Source organism: Dama dama, chromosome 29, assembly GCF_033118175.1.
Source record: "Dama dama isolate Ldn47 chromosome 29, ASM3311817v1, whole genome shotgun sequence".
Lineage (NCBI taxonomy): Eukaryota > Metazoa > Chordata > Mammalia > Artiodactyla > Cervidae > Dama > Dama dama.
Window position 1 is genome coordinate 66,912,984 of NC_083709.1, and position 20,454 is coordinate 66,933,437.

General features: G+C 46.0%; 1 protein-coding gene across 6 annotated transcripts in view; it reads right to left on the minus strand.

Moving 5' to 3' along the window:
- Positions 1–265, minus strand: part of GNE (glucosamine (UDP-N-acetyl)-2-epimerase/N-acetylmannosamine kinase) — a 62,616-nt gene extending 62,351 nt beyond the window's left edge. For 4 of the 6 annotated variants that reach the window (XR_009691139.1, XM_061132813.1, XM_061132812.1 and 1 more), the window contains exon 1: positions 132–265. Coding sequence is in view for 5 of the 6 variants with exons in the window: in XM_061132813.1 (XP_060988796.1) it covers positions 132–182 (51 nt within the window). In the remaining variant the exon portion in view is untranslated. The remainder of the gene's footprint in view (positions 1–131) is intronic. The other 2 variants (XM_061132806.1, XM_061132811.1) reach the window with 2 other exon arrangements.
- Between the last annotated feature and the right edge of the window lie 20,189 nt (positions 266–20,454).

Genomic DNA, 20,454 nt, shown 5'->3' on the forward strand with positions numbered 1-20,454 from the left:
ACACTAGAAAAAACTGCTAGGTGTCATAGATTTAAAACCAAAGCTTTTCCTCTTCCTCCTGGTCATTTTCTCCTTTTTTTCCTGATTGCATGTTCAATGATAAAAGTCTGTCAAATCGCTAAGTTACTTACATGGGGGCCAGGAAGGCCCAAGGCGTGGTGAGCATACATGTTAATGTCCATCCTGGATCACAAGCTCTGTACCTGGCGTTTGAATCAGTGAGTAGAGCAGCCGTGTGTTCTCTTGGCTTAACTACCCCAGAGCAGTCATAAATAGGCGTCTGAATTCCAAACTAAATCTTGAGCTCCGCCTCTCTGAAAAGGAAGAAAAAAAAAAAATGTGACTCTCAACTCTTCCTGTCTGCCTGGACAGTAGCTTAAAAGTAGGACAGTCAGTGTCTGAGTGTTAGTTTCCTGTTTTGGATGCACTATTCTACCTGATGATTTTATTTTCCACTAGAAAAATTATTTTCTTCTGAGTTTCTTAAAGGTAGAAACAAAAATCTACGATCAAAATCTCAATAGTGTTCTTCATATTGGCTTCACACAGAGGCAAAACATTTACTGATGTATTGTTTAGAGCAAAGAAGGAAGATAAAAAGATTAAACAAGAGGATTTAAGGTTCCTTCACAGTCACAGGCCTCAAGATACTTAAAACCCTTAGTTTCCTGAGACTGAAGGAAAATCAATACTGTTGCACTTTATCTAAGCTGCATTAGGACTGAAAACTGTTGATATATTTTATAAGGGAGGAATCTTATATTTTGGGGGCTCAGGAACCCCCCCATAGCCAGATTGGCGGCAAGGGATATAGGCTGATGATTTGCTTATTTTGATTTCACTGGTATATGTTCATTTGAACACATCACCGTCCTAGCCTTATCTACCACATAACTGTACATTCTACTTAAGGAAAGCTACGATTAGAAGTGATCTATTTGGGGGAATTTCCTGGTGGTCTGGTGGTCTGGAGCTTTCACTGTCGGGGCTTGGGGTTCTATCCCTGGTTGAGAAGGTAAGATCCTGCAAGCTGCACAGCCAAAAAAGAAAAATAATCAGTTTTTAAGACGAGAACACTCTATACTGCTGTTTTTAAAAACGGATGAATGGAATGTGGAGCATATAGCTGAGCATAGGCTAGCACATTTACTGAACTACCACAGGCTGGCACAAACTGAGAAATGAAATTGACTTAAAGAACAGTAAATAAAATCTAACTATGTATGAAAAGAATAATACCAAATGACCAAATGTTTGTCTCTGGACTGTGAGTATGATCCAGCTTTAGAGGTCTTTTGATATGACGTTACATTAACAAAAGAGAAAAATTACAAAAATTAGATTTTGAAAAAGTGTTTGCTACACCTGTTCCCAATTGAAAAAAAAAACTGAAACCAAGAGAAAAGCTCTTTTTGTCATGTAGGATATCTGGAAACTTCCTTAACTCATTAAAGTACAACCAAAATCCAGAGCAAGCATCGCATGTGACGGTGAAACAAAAAACCTCTCATGCTACTGCCACTTCCAGTGAGGGCCCCACTTCCCAAGATATCATATTTGGGGGGAGTTCAACATGTGAGTTTGGGGGGCACAAGTGTTTAGTTCATAACAATGCCTCTCAGGATGGGGCCCCTTTACTCAGCCCATCAAGATTACTGCAGGAGTGAAATAAACATTATGACAGGGTTAGGCTGAGGGAGGCTGGAGCTGAAATTCCCAGGTATCCTCCATCTACTTCTGGGTGGCAATCATTCTCAAGGGAGGTGGTTCCATACCCCAAAGGGGTATGTTACAAAATGTGTATGGGGGGATGATCTTTATTTGTCACGATGAGCAACAGATGCTTTTAGTTTTACTGGATAGGAACTTTTTTGCAAAGTCAGAAATTGTCCTGCACAATAAAAATTTCTTCTGCCCCAAATGATGGGATTCCTTGATGGCTCAGCAGGTGAAAAATCTGCCTTCAATGCAGGAGACACAGGAGTTGCAGGTTCGATTCCTGGGTCAGGAAGAACCCCTGGAGGAGGAAATGGCAACCCACTCCAGTATTCTTGCCTAGAAAATCCCATGGACAGAGGAGCCTGGCAGGCTACAGTCCAAAAGGTTGCAGAGTCAGACACGACTGAGCACAATACCAAATGATGGAAATATTCCTACTAAGAAATTCCACTGAAATATTTACATGTAGAAAGCTTATGGAATTTATAATTACATAAAAAATAATAGAATTGTCTCCTGCAATTTGGTTGGGAAGTTCAGGAGTGTTAGGCATCATGGATTCCCCTCCAGGCACAGAAATTCCTAGTTAATCATTACGTATCAGTATTTACGGACTCTGAAGCAAACCACGGTCTGGTCTTGAAGCAGTGCTGCAACCGGAGAAACCAGCTGGACCACCAAAGAGTAATTTTTAAATAACTGAAAAATGTTCTTACATTTCCCAAATGTGATGAAGGGTATACACAACCCTCGGCAGCATTTTCTGATTAATGTCCACTCTTCATTCCCATTCATCTCTTCACATCCAGTTTGCTTTTTCTCACATAAAAACATGGTTTTAAAAAGTCCTCTCCCTTCGTTTCTAGTCTCTATCAGTAAAGCCCAGCTCTGAGAGCGGACCTGGGAAATAGTCTCACGGCTGGTTTTCAGGCTGCGGCTCTGGGGGCCCCCTGGCTCAGCTGTGAGCAGTGTCCCTGGGCAGGCCACTCATGCGACGCTGCCCTTCGGTTGCTCATATTTGTTAAGCACACATCAGGCCACAGATGGGCCCGGCTGGCTGGAGAGTAAACATACAACAGGTTACTTTTAGGTGCCAACTCCCCTGGTCCCAGCACAGACACCCAGAATGACAACACAGCCAAACGGCCCGTTGACCACATGCGGGATGTGGGGCATCTTCCTGCTGGAGCCTGCTCCAGACTGCAGCAAGGAGGTTCACACTCTGAAGCCCTATTTTGAGGGGACTGGGGCAGAAGCCCCTTCCTCCTCAGAACCCGGAAGGCCTGAGAAATCATACCATGACATCCTCCCAGGGAAGGCAGGGAAGTAGATGGGAGATACTCTAGAAGTTTCCCATTCTCTCTCAGTAAGTTGCCTTTTAAACAGAAACACACACCAAACAAGGTTATATATCAATCGGCTGACAAAAATGTTGTGACCAGAGGCTTGCAGGAACCTAACCTTTTGCTTCTCTTAGATGCAATAAACAGTTGGGTATTAACTACCTTGGCCTTCACAGCAACCGTATATCCCCTAAATACTGCAAAAAAAAAAAAAAAAAAAAAGAGAGAATAATCTATATTATGATGAACACAGAAATATATTTGGGCTTCACACACAGCCAGTCTCAGGGACTCCTCCTCCCTTACCAAGGGTCCTGAGGCCACTTTGAGAACTGCTGCCCCAGTACCCGGCAGTTCACCAGCCTGACACTGGGAGTAGACCCCATTAGGATCACCGCAGCTATTTTGTTCATCTTTGTATTTCCAGAATCATGCATAGTGCCAAGCACGTGAAAGTGAATTCGCTCAGTCATGTCTGACTCTTTGCGACCCCAAGGACTGTACAGTCCGGGGAATTCTCCAGGCCAGAATACTGGAGTGGGGAGCCTTTCCCATCTCCAGGGGATCTTCCCAGCCCAGGGATCAAACCCAGGTCTCCCGCATTGCAGGCGGATTCTTTACCAGCTGAGCTCCAAGGGGAGCCCCAAGTACATAGTAGCACTCAATGAATATAGTAGCATTCAATGAATTGTGAATTAAATTAAAATGGGCTAGGATAAGGTATTCATGAGACAGTGAAAGAAACCTGAGACAGACAGAATGGCCTTTTTGGAGCTGAAGTTCAGTTCAGTCTTTTTATTTGTTTGTTTTTGTGTTTTTGGCTGCACGGGGTGGCTTAGCTCTCTTGGATCAGGGATCTTAATTCCCTGATCAGGGGTTGAACCTAGGCACTTGGCAGAGAAAACACAGTGTCTTAACTACGGGGCCGCCAGGGAATTTCCCAGTTCAGCCTTAATAGTCATGATTTATGTCTAGGGTAGACTATTTGAACTATTAAAAGTGATTCAACATGTTTTAGATTACTGAAAGTGAGAATGACTATACTAAAGATATGAAAGAGGATTTTTTTTAAAAGAAATTCAGATGTAGATAAAGCATACTCGTACTCAAAGAATATGATACATTGATAAATAAATCCAAATCTATACTGATGAAATATATTTTTTTATGAAATATCTTGATTATTAAAGTGGATTTTGCAATGTGATTTTTTTTTAAGATGTAAGATTTAAAATCAGGCCTCACCTCATGTTTTTCTGGTGCCCGTGTTAACACTTATGTAAATTTTAACTACTGTAGGTTGGGAAACATTACATCATTGTTTCTTATCTTTTCTTATACAAACATAGCTAAGCATTGTGTTGATGAAATAACACACAGCTTTGATGAAATAACCATTAGTGACTCTTTGTGTCAAATTTAGCCCCTGCCTTGCTTCCGTTTGGCCTATGGCCTCTTCCATAGCAAAGATCAACAAATTACACTTCAAAGAGGGCCCATGATTAGATCCTGGTCCTAACATCCTGCACAGTGGGACCCTCGCCCCCAGAAAGTCAGAGGAGGAGCAGGTACAAAGCAGATTGCTAGAAACTGGTGGCCGTAGACCATGTGTTCCAGGAGAGAAGGAGAAGGGAAATTACTGAGCAGAGAGGGTAAGCTTACAGAGGGCAGGGACTTTTAGGTGCCTCTAGAAATTTGAAGGAGGTCTGATTCCTAGATTACACACGACAAATGCTGCTGACCTGAGTGACGGTAATAGCAGGTGGGTCCAAGGCTGAGTAGAAGGATAAAGTCCTCCTGGGTCCAAAGAGACAATCAGAACCATGTCCTTGGGGACAGGCAGTCTGGGAGGAAGCGGGCACAGGGGGTTGGGGTGCTGAGCAGGCAAGAGATGCCAGCTAGCACTGGGGAAGCAGAACTGAGCTGTTTTGGTGGAGTAGGGCCTGGGCAGGAGATGGAGAAGAGAGGCTAAGGGTCCTGTTAGGGGCCTGGGGGCCTGGAGTTGAAGTCCCCAAAAAGAACGAGGAGTAGAGGAGACTGCCTCTCGCCTTCCTTCTGTGTGTGCAAGCTTGAGGTTGAGGAACCACAGCACGCAAGCAAGGAAACGGGGCACTCGTCATTGCCCTGCTGAATGTGTTTTCCCAGGCAGTTGTAAGGAATCACTGCAAACTGGGTGGTTTCAAACTACGTTTAAGTGTTTCCCTCAGTCTAGAGGCAGTAAGTCCAAAATCTGGGGGTTGGCAGGGTTGCACCCCCTCTGCAGGCTCCAGGGGAGTACACTTTTTTAGTCTCTTCTTATTCCAGGGGCTGACTGGACTGTGGTTTCGTCACTCCCGTCTCCTGTCTCCATGCGGCCTTTTCCCCTCCCGTGCATCTCTCCCCTGTGTGTCTCCTGTAAGGACCCTTATCACTGGACTAAAGGCTTGCCTGGATGGTCCAGGATGATCTCCTTATCTCAAGATACCTAATTCCCCAAACTCTTTTTTTCAGATAGGGTAACACCCACTGGTTCCAAGGATTTGACAGGGATTGGGGGATGTGATGGGGCGAATTTTATGTCAGTTTCTCTGGTCCATGGTGCCTAGATATGTGCTCAAACATTATTCAGGGATTGTACTCCATGCTCCATGATTGGGCCTCACTCAATGAGTTGAAGGCCTGGATAAAACAAAGGCTGACCTCCCCAGAGCAGGAAGGACGCTTCTGCCAGCAGACAGCCTTTGGACTTTATCTGCAGTATTTGCTCTTTCTGAGTCTCCAGCCTAACTGCCTTTGGACTCAACTGCAATTCTTCCCTGAGTCTCTGCCTGGCACTTCCCCCATCAGATTTTGGACTTGCCAAGCCCCCACAATCACGTTTTCCAATTCCTTAAAATAAGCCTCTTTCTCTCTTTATAAATCAATACATCCTATTGGCTCTGTTTCTCTGGAGAACCCTGACCAACACAGGGTACCACCATTCAACCTGCCACATGAGTACCTACTCTAGGAAAGGAGCGGACTTGTGAAAACTTGAGACTTCCCCCTGAATGTGGGGATAAGTGTAAAGGTATCTTGCAGAGGACAAATCCACAAGTATTAGTTCCTGACATGGGGTGCCATGGGTGTTCCACCCTCTCTAAGGGTCTTCCTTTCCCAGTTCTTTTATTTCTTTTCATTTTCTATCAGTTAGGGTGTTTTCTTTTCAAATCCCCCACCGTGGCTCAGCAGATGGACTCATCACTGATGTCATGGAGAGAGAGAACCTTCCAAGGAAACTCCCTCCTTCTTCCTACCCTAGGCTGAACATTTCCTGTAGACTGACTCACTCTTCGTGCCTGGAAGATAGTGACAGGAGTGGGGCTGTGAAGTCAGCTGGAGCCAAGCTTGAACCCTGGCTCTGTCATTTACAGTTGACTGATCTTGGACAAGTTACTTAACTTTTCTAAGGCTGATAGTACGTCTGTAGAGGGAATATTCAGAAGGCTGGTACCAGGTGGAAGGAGATACCAATGCAAAATGTACACGCAGTCCCTGACTCTCAGTGAGTTTCCTTGCTCTCCCCAGACCCAAACAGAACGATGACGAGGCCCTCGTGAGTGATGCAGGCAGTGGGGGAGACAGTGTATGTTGTCTGATGACTGCCCGTCCGATCTGCTTGTAATTATGCTGTTTTGTTTCTCCTGAAATCAACTTTAAATCAATTCTTTTTCTAAACGTAGCCTTGTCCTAGATAATATTTGTGAAAGCATAGGTTTAACTTGCTAATTATATATATTTTCCAGTGCACAGTAAATACCCTTTGTCACTCATTCAACGGTGCCTTTTATGATCTTCACAGGATTAACATGCTAATTATAGATCTTTTTTCTAATATGCGTCAAAATGAATACATTCAGGCAGTCATTCATTCAGCAGGTATTAGAGTGCCTTTTTATTGGGTTGACCCAAAAGTTCACTCAGGTTTTTCCATAACATCTAATGGAAAAACCTGAACAAACTTTTGGGCCAATCCAATATGCACAAACAGCCTGGCACGGCTATAAGCCGAGTACCAGGCAAGGCAGTTGACCCCAGACCCACTCATTCCCAGGGCTGAGAGGGTCAGTGGATGGCCTGCTGCCCTGGTTAGGAAGCTCTGCCGCGTGTTTACCAAGGCCCTAGTCAGGGCACTAAACTCCAGGCTGGAGGCTTCCTTCTGCTCTGCATTTGCCTCTGTGCAATAGGCGGGAGGTTAGAAAGGACAGGGTTTATTTTAACCCTGGGTGTTTTCTTGTTTTCCATCTAATTCTTCCTTATAGGTGACTGAAAGGAAAATTAACTCATGCCCGCTCTGCGGGTTTGGCTGGGGGGGGGGGTGTGTGTGTGTGTGTCTGTGTGTGTGACTCACCCTCTTTCTTCCCCTGAGGGACCCACATTCTTCTCACAAGGCTGCCCTGGGCTTCAGGCGAGGCCCTGTTAAAATGGCAAGACTTAGCTTTGGGGGAGACTCAGCTTTGGGGAGAGACTCAGCTTGGCTTAGACTCTAAGCCAAGGGCCTCAGTGGGCCTTACTGAGCCCGGCGGTCACACCTGTGGTCCCACAGGCTGCCTCCCTCCCACCTGCAGTGTGATCTGGGGACTGGGCTTTGTCAACATGGCCTTTGTAACATCTTTCTGGCCTGCCCCTTTCTCCAAGGGCTTCTCTGAGTACCTGCATGTGTCTCTAGGGCAAAAACAAACACAGGCAGTGCAAACCGGTTCTCCCTGTGACTGTGAACGTCCCCGGCCGGTCAGCGCCCTGCCTCTCCCTCCTCACACAGCATCCTGGAAGAGCGGGGTGCACGGAGGGTCTCCGCCTGCCAACCGCCCACCCGCTCCTGACTTTCCCCGTCTGTCTTCAGGCCCCGCCACACTCCTGAGACAGCTCTCCTAAGAGCCAGCAGTGGCCTTCCCAGGCCCCTCGCTGACCCCGGGAGCCTGGGACGTGTGGACCCTCCCCAGCCACCAGCACCAGACGGCTGCGAGCTGCCGCATCTGAAGGCTTCCCGACCCATCTCCTCCTGCCCGCAGGCCCAGGGCACCCAGAGACCTGGGCCGTCTGGCCCTCCCGCCGCCCCGCGCTCATATTCTCCGGCAGCAGCCCCTCTGGGTCCCTGCTGTCCTGCCCGGCATCGGCCTCCGCTAGAGAGAAAGGCTGTCTTCTCCTCCCCTCTCGGAGCCCAGAACTAAAACCAGAAATGCCCAAAGCCTCATGACCAGGCCTCTAGGAAGGCTGGCGGGAACAGCTCAGGGTTTCAGAGAAGAGAAGAGTGAGCCTGGGAGCAGGTGGCCCGAGGAATGAGGAGATTCATAAGGAACAGGGTGCGGCAGGGCCGCCGCACTGCCCTCTGTGACAGGCAGCCAGCTGGGGAGCTGCCGGGGCCAAGTGCAGACCTGGGTGCCGAGGTCGGGGAGGGGGAGGTGATAGTCACGGCCTCTCGTCGTGGACTGTGGACGGGAAGCCAACCCTTCCCCTTAAGCACCCGTGGAGGGGACACGGGGAGAAGGCAGGGCTCCCGAGGCTCCAGCCTGTGTCAGGACGACCGAAGCGAGGCTCCTCCAGGACAGGGACAGGGAGACAGAGGCCCCGGAGAGCGTTCCAGGGACAGCCCGTGGGCAGGCCTTCTCCCCGCCACCGCCACAGACTGCCCCCAGCCACACTGCACCAGCTTGGAGGCCTTTGCACACAGGCTCCTTTCGTCAGACAGTGGCAATACCCGCTTTAAACAGCAGCGGGTCCTGAATGCAACCAGCAGAAGGGCCTCCACTCTTCAGGAACTGCGTCCTGGGGAGGAATGAAGGGTGCTTTCCCAGAGCTGCGTCCCACTGCCACTGGAACAGGAGGCCCAGTTCTAGGGCCTGAGCAGACGTCAAACACCTGAGCAGACGCCCTAGAATGTAATGGGGTAGGACCAGGTGGCTCCCATCCACCTGATCACGGTGGCAGCTTCCAGAGGCAGAGGAGATGTGTTAGCGTCAGGCAGAATTCCCTCCCCAGGCTCTGGTTTCTATCAACAAATATATGTCAGTGAGTTGCAGAACCCCTAACACACTAGTCTGGGCTGTATGTACGTGTGTCTTTGATGGGGGACACATTCATGAGAATATAAAATAAAACAGGCAGGCACAGAGGGGAGGAATAGAAGAGATGGACGGTAGGGTGGGTGAGACCTGGAGGCAGGACTCAAGAGCCAGAGGAGGACACGAGGCCTGAAGGAGTCCCAGATCTTATGCTTGGAAGATCCCTTGGAGTTGTCTTGCATTCTGAGGAGATGGTGTCCAAAAACAGGAGTGTTGATAAAGTAGAAGTAGAAAGCACTGTTGATCAGGAGGCCACGTGGATGAGAAGAGCCTGAGGTCTGGCAGCAGCAGGGCAGTGATATGCTTCAGCTAATTAGGCTTGTTGGGCACACCTGGACCCGTCCCTGCTTTCCCTCTGCCTCTGTCTCTGCTTTTAAGGGGGGGCTGAAAATCAAAACTGGACACTCCTGGTGGCTCAGCTGGTAAAGAATCCACCTGCAATGTGGGATACCTGGGTTCGATCCCTTGGTTGGGAAAGATCTGGAGAAGGGAAAGGCTACCGACTCCAGTATTCTGGCCTAGAGAATTCCATGGACTATATATAGTCCATGGGGTCAAGAGGAGTCAGACACAACTGAGCAACTTTCACTTCAAAATCAAAACTAATAAATTAAACCTTTTTCCCTCCAGATTTTCCTTTTTTACTTAATGATAAACTTATTTTGTATGAGATGTAAGAGGCAAGTAAAGAAGAACACAACAACCCAGGTTTACAATTTTAGCATTATGCCATTTTGCATCAGATCTTGCAGCTGAGAGAGGAAATATTTCAGATGCAGTGGATCTGTAGATCCAGTCTTTCTAAGAAGCTGCTTCATCTCCCTCAGCCACATGGTTAGTGGGGCTGCCTTGTGGGAGTGGGCCACACATCGCTTTGAGAGTGACGTAGGAAGGCAGACATTGAAGTGGTCCTAAGTTCCCTCTCTCTTGCTCAGGAAGGCCAGCAGACAGCAGAGGGTGGATGTGTGGGCAGGTTTGTCATGAGGTGAGGTCTAAAGAAACAGGATATCTAAAGAAGCTTTCAAGCCGTACCCATGTAATTAAGAGCTCCCGCCCAAGCACTGCCGCCAGTTTTTCTTGTTTGGGACTTTGGTCTTGCTCATTGTCCTTTCACTCACATCTTTATTGAATTTTATACCCTTATTTACCATGTACCCTTTTAACCACCGTGGTTTATGAACCATTACAGTAATTTTCCACTTATGTGATTGGATCTGCAGATAGGTGCTACAATACTTAATCAAATATTTCCTGTTTATTCACCTACAAAATTAGGACAATAATATCTATTTCAAAGATTTCCCAAGGGTTATGATAATATATGTAAATCACCTAGTGCAGTAATTGGCAATATAATAGTAAACATTTTTTCCTTTTTCTTTCTAAATTCTCATAAAGCATTTGTTTTAAAACTCCATTTAGAATTCTCAAAGAATTGCCAACAAGCACCTCAGTTACAATTTCTGGAAACGACTTTTGGCTCACTAACGGAAATTGTGGCATTTCCTTTCTTCTGATTATCCTAGATACTGGAAAACCTGCAGGAATTAACAGTGTTAAAGCATGATTTTTAATCATTTTTTAATGTAAAAATACAATGGTCCCACAGTAAAGATTAATTAGGGGGCATCTTACTGCTACCCAGAAACGGAAGAAGGCACCAGAAAGATGTTAAGACTGTTTCAAAGGAGAATTTGAGGAAGAGGCAATGAGGAAAGATAAACTGGTTCTGCTAATACATGTAAAACTGGTTAATATCTTCATGCGATAAAATGTAATGTTTGGGGTTACCTTTTCTACAGAAATCAGTTGTATCCTCACCAGACAAAATTCACTTGCACTGCTATAAATAAGAAACTTTGCATTATTATAATTTTTTCTACAAATTTACTTCAACTCCTCCAGAGATAAAAAAAAAATAGCCTGGCCAATAAGAAATCAAATTGCATAAACCTGTAGAATCAGAAAATCACAGAGATTACAGCAGGCAGTAATAAGCATTCCACTGAAAGGAAACCTAGTAATCTCCCCTGTCCATTTCCAAATCTTGGACAGTTTTCCCCAGTGACATTTAGATCATTAGACTGTAGTCTAGGAGAGCAGCCTTGGAATTTTCTCACTCTGAATCAAGGGAGTCAATAGGCTCCTATTTCCAGCCAGTGCCTCCTCCTCGCTTCTGATCACAGGGAGCTCTCCTCTCCCTAGGCCACGACGCAGATTAGGAAGAGGGTGCTAGGGAGCCAGATCCAACATTAACTATTTTGTTCCTGTCTCCGGTAGCTCAAGGGCTAGCCGTGTATGTGGCACCGTGAACTTCTCCAGCTGGCTCCGCAGACTGCTCCCCTACTTTGCCCTTGCAAACCCTCAATCCAAGCCAGAGGGAGGATTAACAGACCCTGAAATTTGCCAAATTTCACGAAATGGTTTGTTGAACAATTCCTCATGTACTGCCTTGGAACACCTCTTGTCATATTTTTAAATTTGTGGTACAGTTTTTTGAAGTATTATTTCCTGTGCCTTCAATTAAGGTGTACTTCTTTGATAGCAGAAACAATTCCCCTCTACCAGCATTCAATATTAGGTGTTAAATTAACTGTTCAAACAGGTGTTTAATTAGATGTTAAGTAAGTATTGATTGAAAGGATACATAGAAAGTGTTAGAATGGAGCCCTTCCCGGCTCAGAAAAACTCTGACTTCCTAACACCTTCAGAATAATATGAAACTTATCAGAGATCTCACCCTCCCCATCCACACGGTCTGCCTACTCCTGCTAGCAACTGCTTACCCCCAATAGAATTTTTTTTTTTTTGCTTCTCTGTATCTCCCCTCTCAACCTGGAATGCTCTTTCCCTTCACCTTCAGGGCTTAACCCAATACCACCTCTTCCACAAAGCCTTCCCCAATCCCTCTGGCTAGAAGCAACGTCAACACTTGCCTTGTCCTCCCAACAGCTGGAGTGAGATGATGAAAGATACAGGCTGTGGAGCCAGATGATCTAAACCCATTTATTAGTTCTGTGATCTTGGTGAGTGATGAAACCATTCTGTGCCTGAATTTTCTAAGGTAAATGTAGGGAGAAGGCTACTGCTCTCCTCAAAGGTTTTGTGAAGATTAAATAAACGGATATGTGTAAAGCACTTAGAAAATGCCTGGAACGTAATGAGTGCCCAGGAAGATTAGTTATTATTATTCATTTTGGATACTCTCCTAATTCTTTACTGGGGCCTCTTCCAATTCATTCCATATCACATAGCTTTTATTTACTGGTTACGCCCCTGTCTCCACGGCTGAAATAAGCTCCTTAGGGGATGTTTATGGAACTTTGCTGAATGAATGAACAAATTAAAGAATAAACAAATGGGTAGAGGCTGTCCTGACTTTCAGAAAATAACTCTTACTCAAAAAGCAGACTTTTGGGTTATGGTATGTGGAACTTTGTTTTTTTAAACCACCAGACCTTTTGAGCTTCTTTTGTAATTTCAGGCCTCTGTTTGCTCTCTTGGCTTAAGTGTGATGTTTGGATGACCCTGACACCTTCCAGAGCACCAGGATCTTTCCGGCATAAACTGTCTTGGGCATATTTGTTTTCTGGGTGTAGTTGAGAGTAGTAACTTGATAGTCAATTTGTCTTGCCTTCCGAAATTCACATATATAGTTAATTTTTTCCTAATGCAAGTCAGGTTGGAAGGAAGGAATATTACTGCTGGCAAGTTATGTGACCTTGAGTGATTTGCTTCCACAAGCTGACGTTCTAGTTCTTCAGTTTTAAAAGGGGGTGATTTCACTGTTTGTGAGGAGTGAATGATTTGGACCACACATCTAGGCCCCCCCGCCCCCCAACCTTTTTTTGACATGGAAATTGTATTTTCACCTTATTTGGAAAATTGAAGAATCTGACAATTCTGACCCTCTGTTCCCTCTAAGAAATACTGGCTGGGGCTGAACAGAAGCTGTAAGCCAGTTGGGCCATCTCCAGACTGCCATCGTGCCCCCTCCAAATTGTCTCTGTGACGCCCCTTCACTTCTCTACGTGAGTCTCCAGTTGCTGCTGCAACAAATTACCACCAACTCAGTGGCTTAAAATAACACAAACTTATCATCTCAGGTTCTGGAGGCCGGAAGTCCAAAATGGGTCCCACTGGGTTAGAAACAAGGTATCCAATCCCACAACTTCTAAGACTCCTGCCTGAGGGACAGGCCCCCAGAACACCTAGATCTGAAAGCCCATGGGGCCGGTGTCCACAAGACTCCCAAGACTATGGCAGATGAAAAAACTTATGGGTCCCTTGGCTCGCAGTTTATTTAGGCACTTGATGCTAAATAAATGGTTCTACTCAGGGAGGGAGAGACAAGGTGTGAGCTAACTGAAAAACAGGTTCAGATGTAAGAAAAGTTACAAAGAAGCCCCTTCAGAACTTGGAGAGAAGACCTAGGCATGGCTGAATTAAATAACTTAGCAATATTAAATGCATGCAATGCAAACATGCAAAAATGTCATAAAACTCATGCGACCATCTTCAGATAAAACGCATAGGGGGTGGGTGAGCCATCCAGAAAAAGGTCTAATGAACAGGTTTTTAAATTCCAGGCAAAGAACAGAAACAGACGTGTGCCTTTGTGGTTCTGCCTTTGTTCAGCCTCAGAGCTCTGTGTGTGGGAGACAGTGCGACCTTTATTTCCCCTGTGTCCAGCCAAAGAGGCTTTCTGATTAATGCTTACAGGACACAGAGATGATAAACACAGGCAAGTCTGGCCTTGGGAGTGGGAGGTTTGGGGTTGGATCCTTTTTTTCAGTTTTGGTAGCGACCTTGAAGGGGAAGGCACTTTTAAATTTTTGCAAAATGACATTTGGAACCCCCCACTTGTTGGGATGCACCAGGCCAGAGCCCTTGAAAAGACAGGCAAGGCCAAGGGAGTGTCCTACTGCCCGAGGTACACTGGCAGCCTAGAAAATCCCACTATCGTAGACCCAGCTCTTGGTTTAGATGAACACTTTCTAGAGCCAGAGGGAGGCAGGGACATCATTGCTCTCCTGGGGGAAAGAGCCCCAGGCCTAGTGGGAAGAATATTATTTTGGACACTGACAAAATAATGTCTGACACTCACTACCTGCCCATGTTACAGGGGTCATCAGGTGAGTTATTATATATACAACTCCTGCCTCTGGCCAAGTAAATCTTAATCTGAAAATGTTAACCCTCAGCCCTGCATGAATAGCACCCAAGAGAGGCCAAAGAAGGGGAGAGAGAGAGAGTGGGAGGTAAGAACAAAGAGGGGGCCAGGCTGTGAGGCCCAGGCCAGCACAGCCAGGCAAGGAACCGCTGCAGGCAAAAGCCTTGACCTGGCTACTCACAGTCAGAGACCCACAGAGAGAACCGAGAGGGTCTGTTTTTCGTGTTGTTCAGTCACTAAGCCATGTCTGACTCTTTGTGACCCTGTGGACTGTGGTACACCAGGCCTCCCTGTCCCTCACTGTCTCCCAGAGTTTGTCCAAGTTCTTGTTCATTGAGTCATTGATGCCATCCAACCATCTCATCCTCTGCCACCCTCTTCTCCTTCTGCCTTCAATCTTTCCCAGCATCAGGGTCTTTTCCAATGAGTTGGCTCTTTGCATCAGGTGGCCAAAGTATTGGAGTTTCAGCTTCAGCATCAGTTCTTCCAATGAGTATTGATTTTCCTTTAGGATTGACTGGTTTGATCTCCTTGCTGTCCAAGGGACGCTCAAAAGTCTTCTCCAACACCACAGTTCAAAATCATCAATTCTTCTGCGCTCAACCTTCTTTATGGTCTAACTCTCACATCTATACATGACTACTAGAAATACCATTAGTTCAGTTCAGTTCAGCAACTCTTTCAACCCCATGGACTGCAGTACGCCAGGATTCCCTGTCCATCACCAACTCCCAGAGCTTTCTCTGCGTATTTTGATTTCCTTTTTGATTTCTTCTATGATTTGTTGGTTAAGCCTGTAATGCTATGAACATTCCCCTTAGCACTGCTTTTACAGTGTCCCATAGGTTTTGGGTTGTTGTGTTTTCATTTTCATTTGTTTCTATGCATATTTTGATTTCTTTTTTGATTTCTTCTACCAGAGTTTTCTCAAACTCATGTCCATTGAGTCAGTGATGCCATCCAACCGTCTCATCCTCTGTCATCCCCTTCTCCTCCTGCCCTCAATCTTTCCCAGCATCAGGGTCTTTTCAAATGAGGCAGTTCTTTGCATCAGGTGGCCAAAGTAATGAAGTTTCAGCTTGAGCATCCGTCCTTCCAATGAATATTCAGGACTGATTTCCTTTAGGATGGACTCATTGAATCTCCTTGCAGTCCAAGAGACTCTCAAGAGTCTTCTCCAACACCATAGTTCAAAAGCATCAATTCTTGGGTGCTCAGCTTTCTTTATATTCCGACTCTCCCATCCATACATGACTGGAAAAATCTTAGCTTTGACTATACAGACCTTTGTCAGCAAAGTGATATCTTTGCTTTTTAACATGCTGTCTAGGTTTGTGATACATAGCATTCCTTCCAAGAAGCAAACATCTTCTAATTTCACGGCTGCAGTCACCATCTGCAGTGATATTGAAGTCCAAGAAGAGAAAACCTGTCACTGTTTCCACTTTTCCCTCTTCTATTTGCCATGAAGTGATGGGACCGGATGCCGTGATCTTAGTTTTTTGAATGTTGAGTTTTAAGCTAGATTTTTCATTCTCCTCTTTCACCCTTGTCAAGAGGCTCTTTAGTCTTTAGTTCCTCTTCACTTTCTGCCGTTAGAGTGATATCATCTGCATATCTGAAGTTGTTGATATTTCTCCCAGCAATCTTGATATCAGCTTGTGACTCATCCAGCCCGGCATTTCTCATGATGTACTCCGCATATAAGTTAAGTAAGCAGGGTGACGATATACGGCCTTGACGCACTCCTTTCCCGATTTGGAGCCAGCCTGCTGGTCCACGTCTGTTGCTACTTGACTCGTGTATGGTTTCTCAGGAGACAGGTCAGGTGGTCTGGTCTTCCCATCTCTTTAAGCATTTTCCACACTTTGTTGTGAGCCACACAGTCAAAGGCTTTGGCATAGTCAATAAAGCAGAAGTAGATGTTTTTCTGGAATTCCCTTGCTTTCTCTATGATCCAACAAATATTGGCAATTGGATTACTGGTCCCTCTGATTTTCTAAACTCAGCTTGTACCTCTGGAAATTCTCAATTCAAGTACGGCTAAAAGTCTATCTCAAAGGATTTTGAGCATAAACTTACTAGCATGGGAAATTAATGCAATTGTCCCGTAGTCTGAACATTCTTTAGCACTGCCCTTCTTTGGGATTGGGATGAAAGCTGACCTTTTCCAGTCCTGTGGCCACTGCTGAGTTTTCCAAACTTGCTGGCATATTGACTGCAGCACTTTCACAGCATCATCTTTTAGGGTTTAAATTGGCTAACTGGAATTCCATCACTTCCACTAGCTTTGTTTGTAGTAATGCTTCCTAAGGTCCACTTGACTTCATATTCCAGGACATCTGGCTCTAGGTGAGTGATCACACCTTTGTGGTTATCTGCATCATCATTAAGACCTTTTTTGTACAGTTCTGTATATTCTTGCCACCTCTTCTTAATATATTCTGCTTCTGTTAGGTCTATACTGTTTCTGTCCTTTATCATGCCCATCCTTCCATGAAATATTCCTTTGATATCTCTTGAATTTTCTTGAAGAAATCTCTAGTCTTTCCTATTCTATTGCTTTCCTCTATTTCTTTGCACTGTTCATTAAGAACCTTCTTATCTCTCTCTGCTATTCTCTGGAACTCTGAATTCAGTTGAGTGTATCTCTCCCTTTCTCCCTTGCTTTTTGCTTCTCTTCTTTTCTCAGCTGTTTGTAAAGCCTCCTCAAGGCAACTACTTTGCCTTCTTGCATTTCTTTTGCTTTGGGGTGGTTTTGGTCACTGCCTCCTGTACCAATTTATGAACCTCTGTCCATTATTCTTCAGGTATTCTGTCTACCAGATCTAATCTCTTGAATCTATTCATACCCTCCACTGTATAATCAGTCATAAGGGACTTGATTTAGGTCATACTTGAATAGCCTAGTGGTTTTCCCTACTTTCTTCGATTTAAGTCTGAATTTTGCAATAAGGAGCTGATGATGTGAGCCACCGTCAGCTCCAGGTCTTGTTTTTGCTGACTGTATAGAGCTTCTCCATCTTTGGCTGGGAAGAATATAATCAATCTGATTTCGGTACTGACCATTAAGGAAAAAAATTACACTCCGATTTTCATTAACCTCTAACTGCAGTTTACATTTCCCTTCAGTTGAACATGTAGGCAACAAACCACATGCTTCAGAGAACCTGTGACTTTGTCACAAACAGAACATTTTCACCATCACACTCTGGTCGTCACAGAGACCCTCAAATATCACTTACATCCATCACTTCTTCAAAACCTCAGCCATAATTAGACCTATTGCTAGATCTTGTCATTTAATGCATTAGTAAACTAGCATTTTTTCCATATCACAAATTTGTTTATATTTTAATAACTATATTCTAATATGCATGGTTCCCTGTATTGTGCTTATTCTACACTAGAATCAGCATTGTGAGACTCAGTCCACAGACTCACTGCTGCCAGAGTGGGTGAGTCAGGGCACACAGAAAGATTTAGAGCCAAGAACAGCGGCCAGAAAAGGGGAGGTTCCGAAAAACACAAGATATGTGTTGAGTTCCGTATCAACATCCTCTTGGAGGACACAAAGCCCTTTGTTGCTCATGTCTTTTGCCTCCAAAGTTGATCAAGGGCCAAATGAGAACAGAATGGAAATGTTGGGAGCAGAGTGGGTGGCAGGCCCAGGAGCCACACAGAAAGGGAAGGTCACAGCTGACACTCCCCACCACCATCCCCCAGCACACCGCCCGGCCACAGCCAAGCTTGTAAGTCAGGGCTGAGCCAGCAGAGGCTCTGAGCCCGCAGCCTTGGGCACCTCTCACTGCCCAGCAGCTGTCTGCTCAAAACTCCTGGGCTGCTCCTAACACCTGCCCGGTCTCCTGAAAACCCCAGATCCCAACTATCTTTTCCTCAAGAAGGCTGAGATGAACTTGACAGTCCTTGTTTGATGAGACTACTGCTGTCTGATCGCTGAGTTTATGAGCCAGAGCTCAGTAGTAAACACCCACTTGAATTTGCCATTTCCCCATTTCATTAAGAAGGCTATTGTCCGGCCATGTGTCGGGGACATGTTGACTCTGGGGCCACCCTATTTTTCTGGGTCGGTCCTTGAATGGGGGATGGAAGAGTGTCGCAACAGGAGGGACGTGGAGCAGAGGGCAGAGGCTCTGGGGCAGTTAGCAGTCCTGGAGCTGGTGTGTGCGGCTCTGGGGGTGGGGGCGACTCTCGGGGACGCCAAGCTCTGGGCTGCAGAGCTCTTTCCTTGGGTTTACTGCACCAGGAATATTTCTCCAGTCACCCCAGCTAATGTGTGGATGAAGGAGGAGAACGGGTATAGGAAGATAATTGCTGTGTGACAGAGCTCTGGGCTTCTCGTCTGATGGAGCTGAGGTTTACACAGGGCAGATTAAGTAAAGAGTGTTCTCTTCATTTCCCCCAGGAATCCAGTGTTTAAAATAAAACCAAAACCCCCAAACCCTGCCGAACCCATTTACTTGTTGAAGAAAAAATAAGTGTATTACTGGTTGAAGGAGAGGGAAGGAAGAAAAAGTTCCCTTGCTCCCACCACCTACATGACAGCCACTCGTGGAACGAACATGCTAGCAGCCACAAGGAGACCTGGATCCTCGCCCCACCCTGCCTGTCACCCCTTGCTTGACCTTGGGTGCCTCCCTTGTCCCAGGCTGCCTCAGTTTCCCTGTCAGAAAGTTAACCAAGGTTGAAGATAAGTGGACGAGAAAGAGGGAAGAAGGGCAAGTGGGCAGGTGGGTGGGGGTCTGGGGGGCCAGGCTCACCCAGGGAGAACCGAGGGAGCATTGAGGTCTGGGCAGGGGGCAAAGTCCCAGCCAGAGACGGACAGGACTCTCAAGGCACTTCTGTCCCTACGGTGACTGGTCCTGAAAACAGACCTGTTCCCCAGGGCTGGCTGGAAGTCCCCTCCTCTGTGTGGGCAGAGAAAAGAGGAGCTCTCTGGGGCCAGCAGCTTTCCCGAGGCAGAGATTGGACTGACCAACTAGTCAGAGTCCTGCATTCAATGAGAGAAGCGGGATGCCAAGCTGTTCTTTCTGGTCCAAGCTTTCATTCATCCCATCATTCAATGCTGTCTCTGGATATTTTTCTGCTTCTAAAAATAAAATGTGCTTATTATAAAATAACTCAATATAGCGAAAATCTGAAATCACTAGAAATAATGTCTCCAGTACTACCACCAAGAGCAAGCAATTTATTGTTATGTGTTCACCACATGTCCTTCTTTTTTCTTTATTTTCTCCTTTAAAAAAATTTATTTTATTTTTATATTTTATTTTGGCAGCACCTCTCGGCATGCAGGATCTTAGTTCCTTGATCAGGGATCAAACCCGTGCCCCTCTGTTGTGGAAGTGTAGAGCACTAACCCCTGGACTGCCAGGTAAGTCCTGATCTTCTCCTTTTTTGGTAATATACAAACATGTTTATTTGGAACATTATAGAAGAATTTTAACTGAAACATCAGTTTCTTTCCATTCCTTGATCCTTAATTCCAGTCTCGACTGCAGAGAGAGTCACTGCTGAAGTTCTGGTGTCTGTCCCTCTAGACCTTCAAGTGTAGGGAGTCTGCTCCCAGGCTTGCTGCTCAGCGCCGTCACTGGGAAGGCAGCTTCTCAGGGCTGCAGCCCTGCCCAGCCTCTTCAGTTCAGTTCAGTTCAGTCGCTCAGTCGTGTCCGACTCTTTGTGACCCCATGAACCGCAGCACGCCAGGCCTCCCTGTCCATCACCAACTCCCGGAGTCCACCCAAACCCATGTCCATCGAGTTGGTGAAGCCATCCAACCATCTCATCCTCTGTCGTCCCCTTCTCCTCCCGCCCTCAATCTTTCCCAGCATCAGGGTCTTTTCAAAAGAGTCAGCTCTCAGCCTCTTCAGGCAACCCCTACACTTGCTCACATAGCTTTAGGTGAGAAGGAAGCAGGAGGTGTGAGGGGGGTGCGGGGAGGAGAGGTCTCAGCACTCCAGTAACTCTCCAGCCCTTTGTCCCTTTGTGGGCTGCATCGGGAGAGCATTAATGCCAGCAAGGATGGTTTCACGCTACCTTGGCATGTCCTGTATGTGTGATCTGGCTCCTCTCTTGGGATACAAGGAAATTAAGCCTCTATCATGTATTCTCAGCCTTTGGG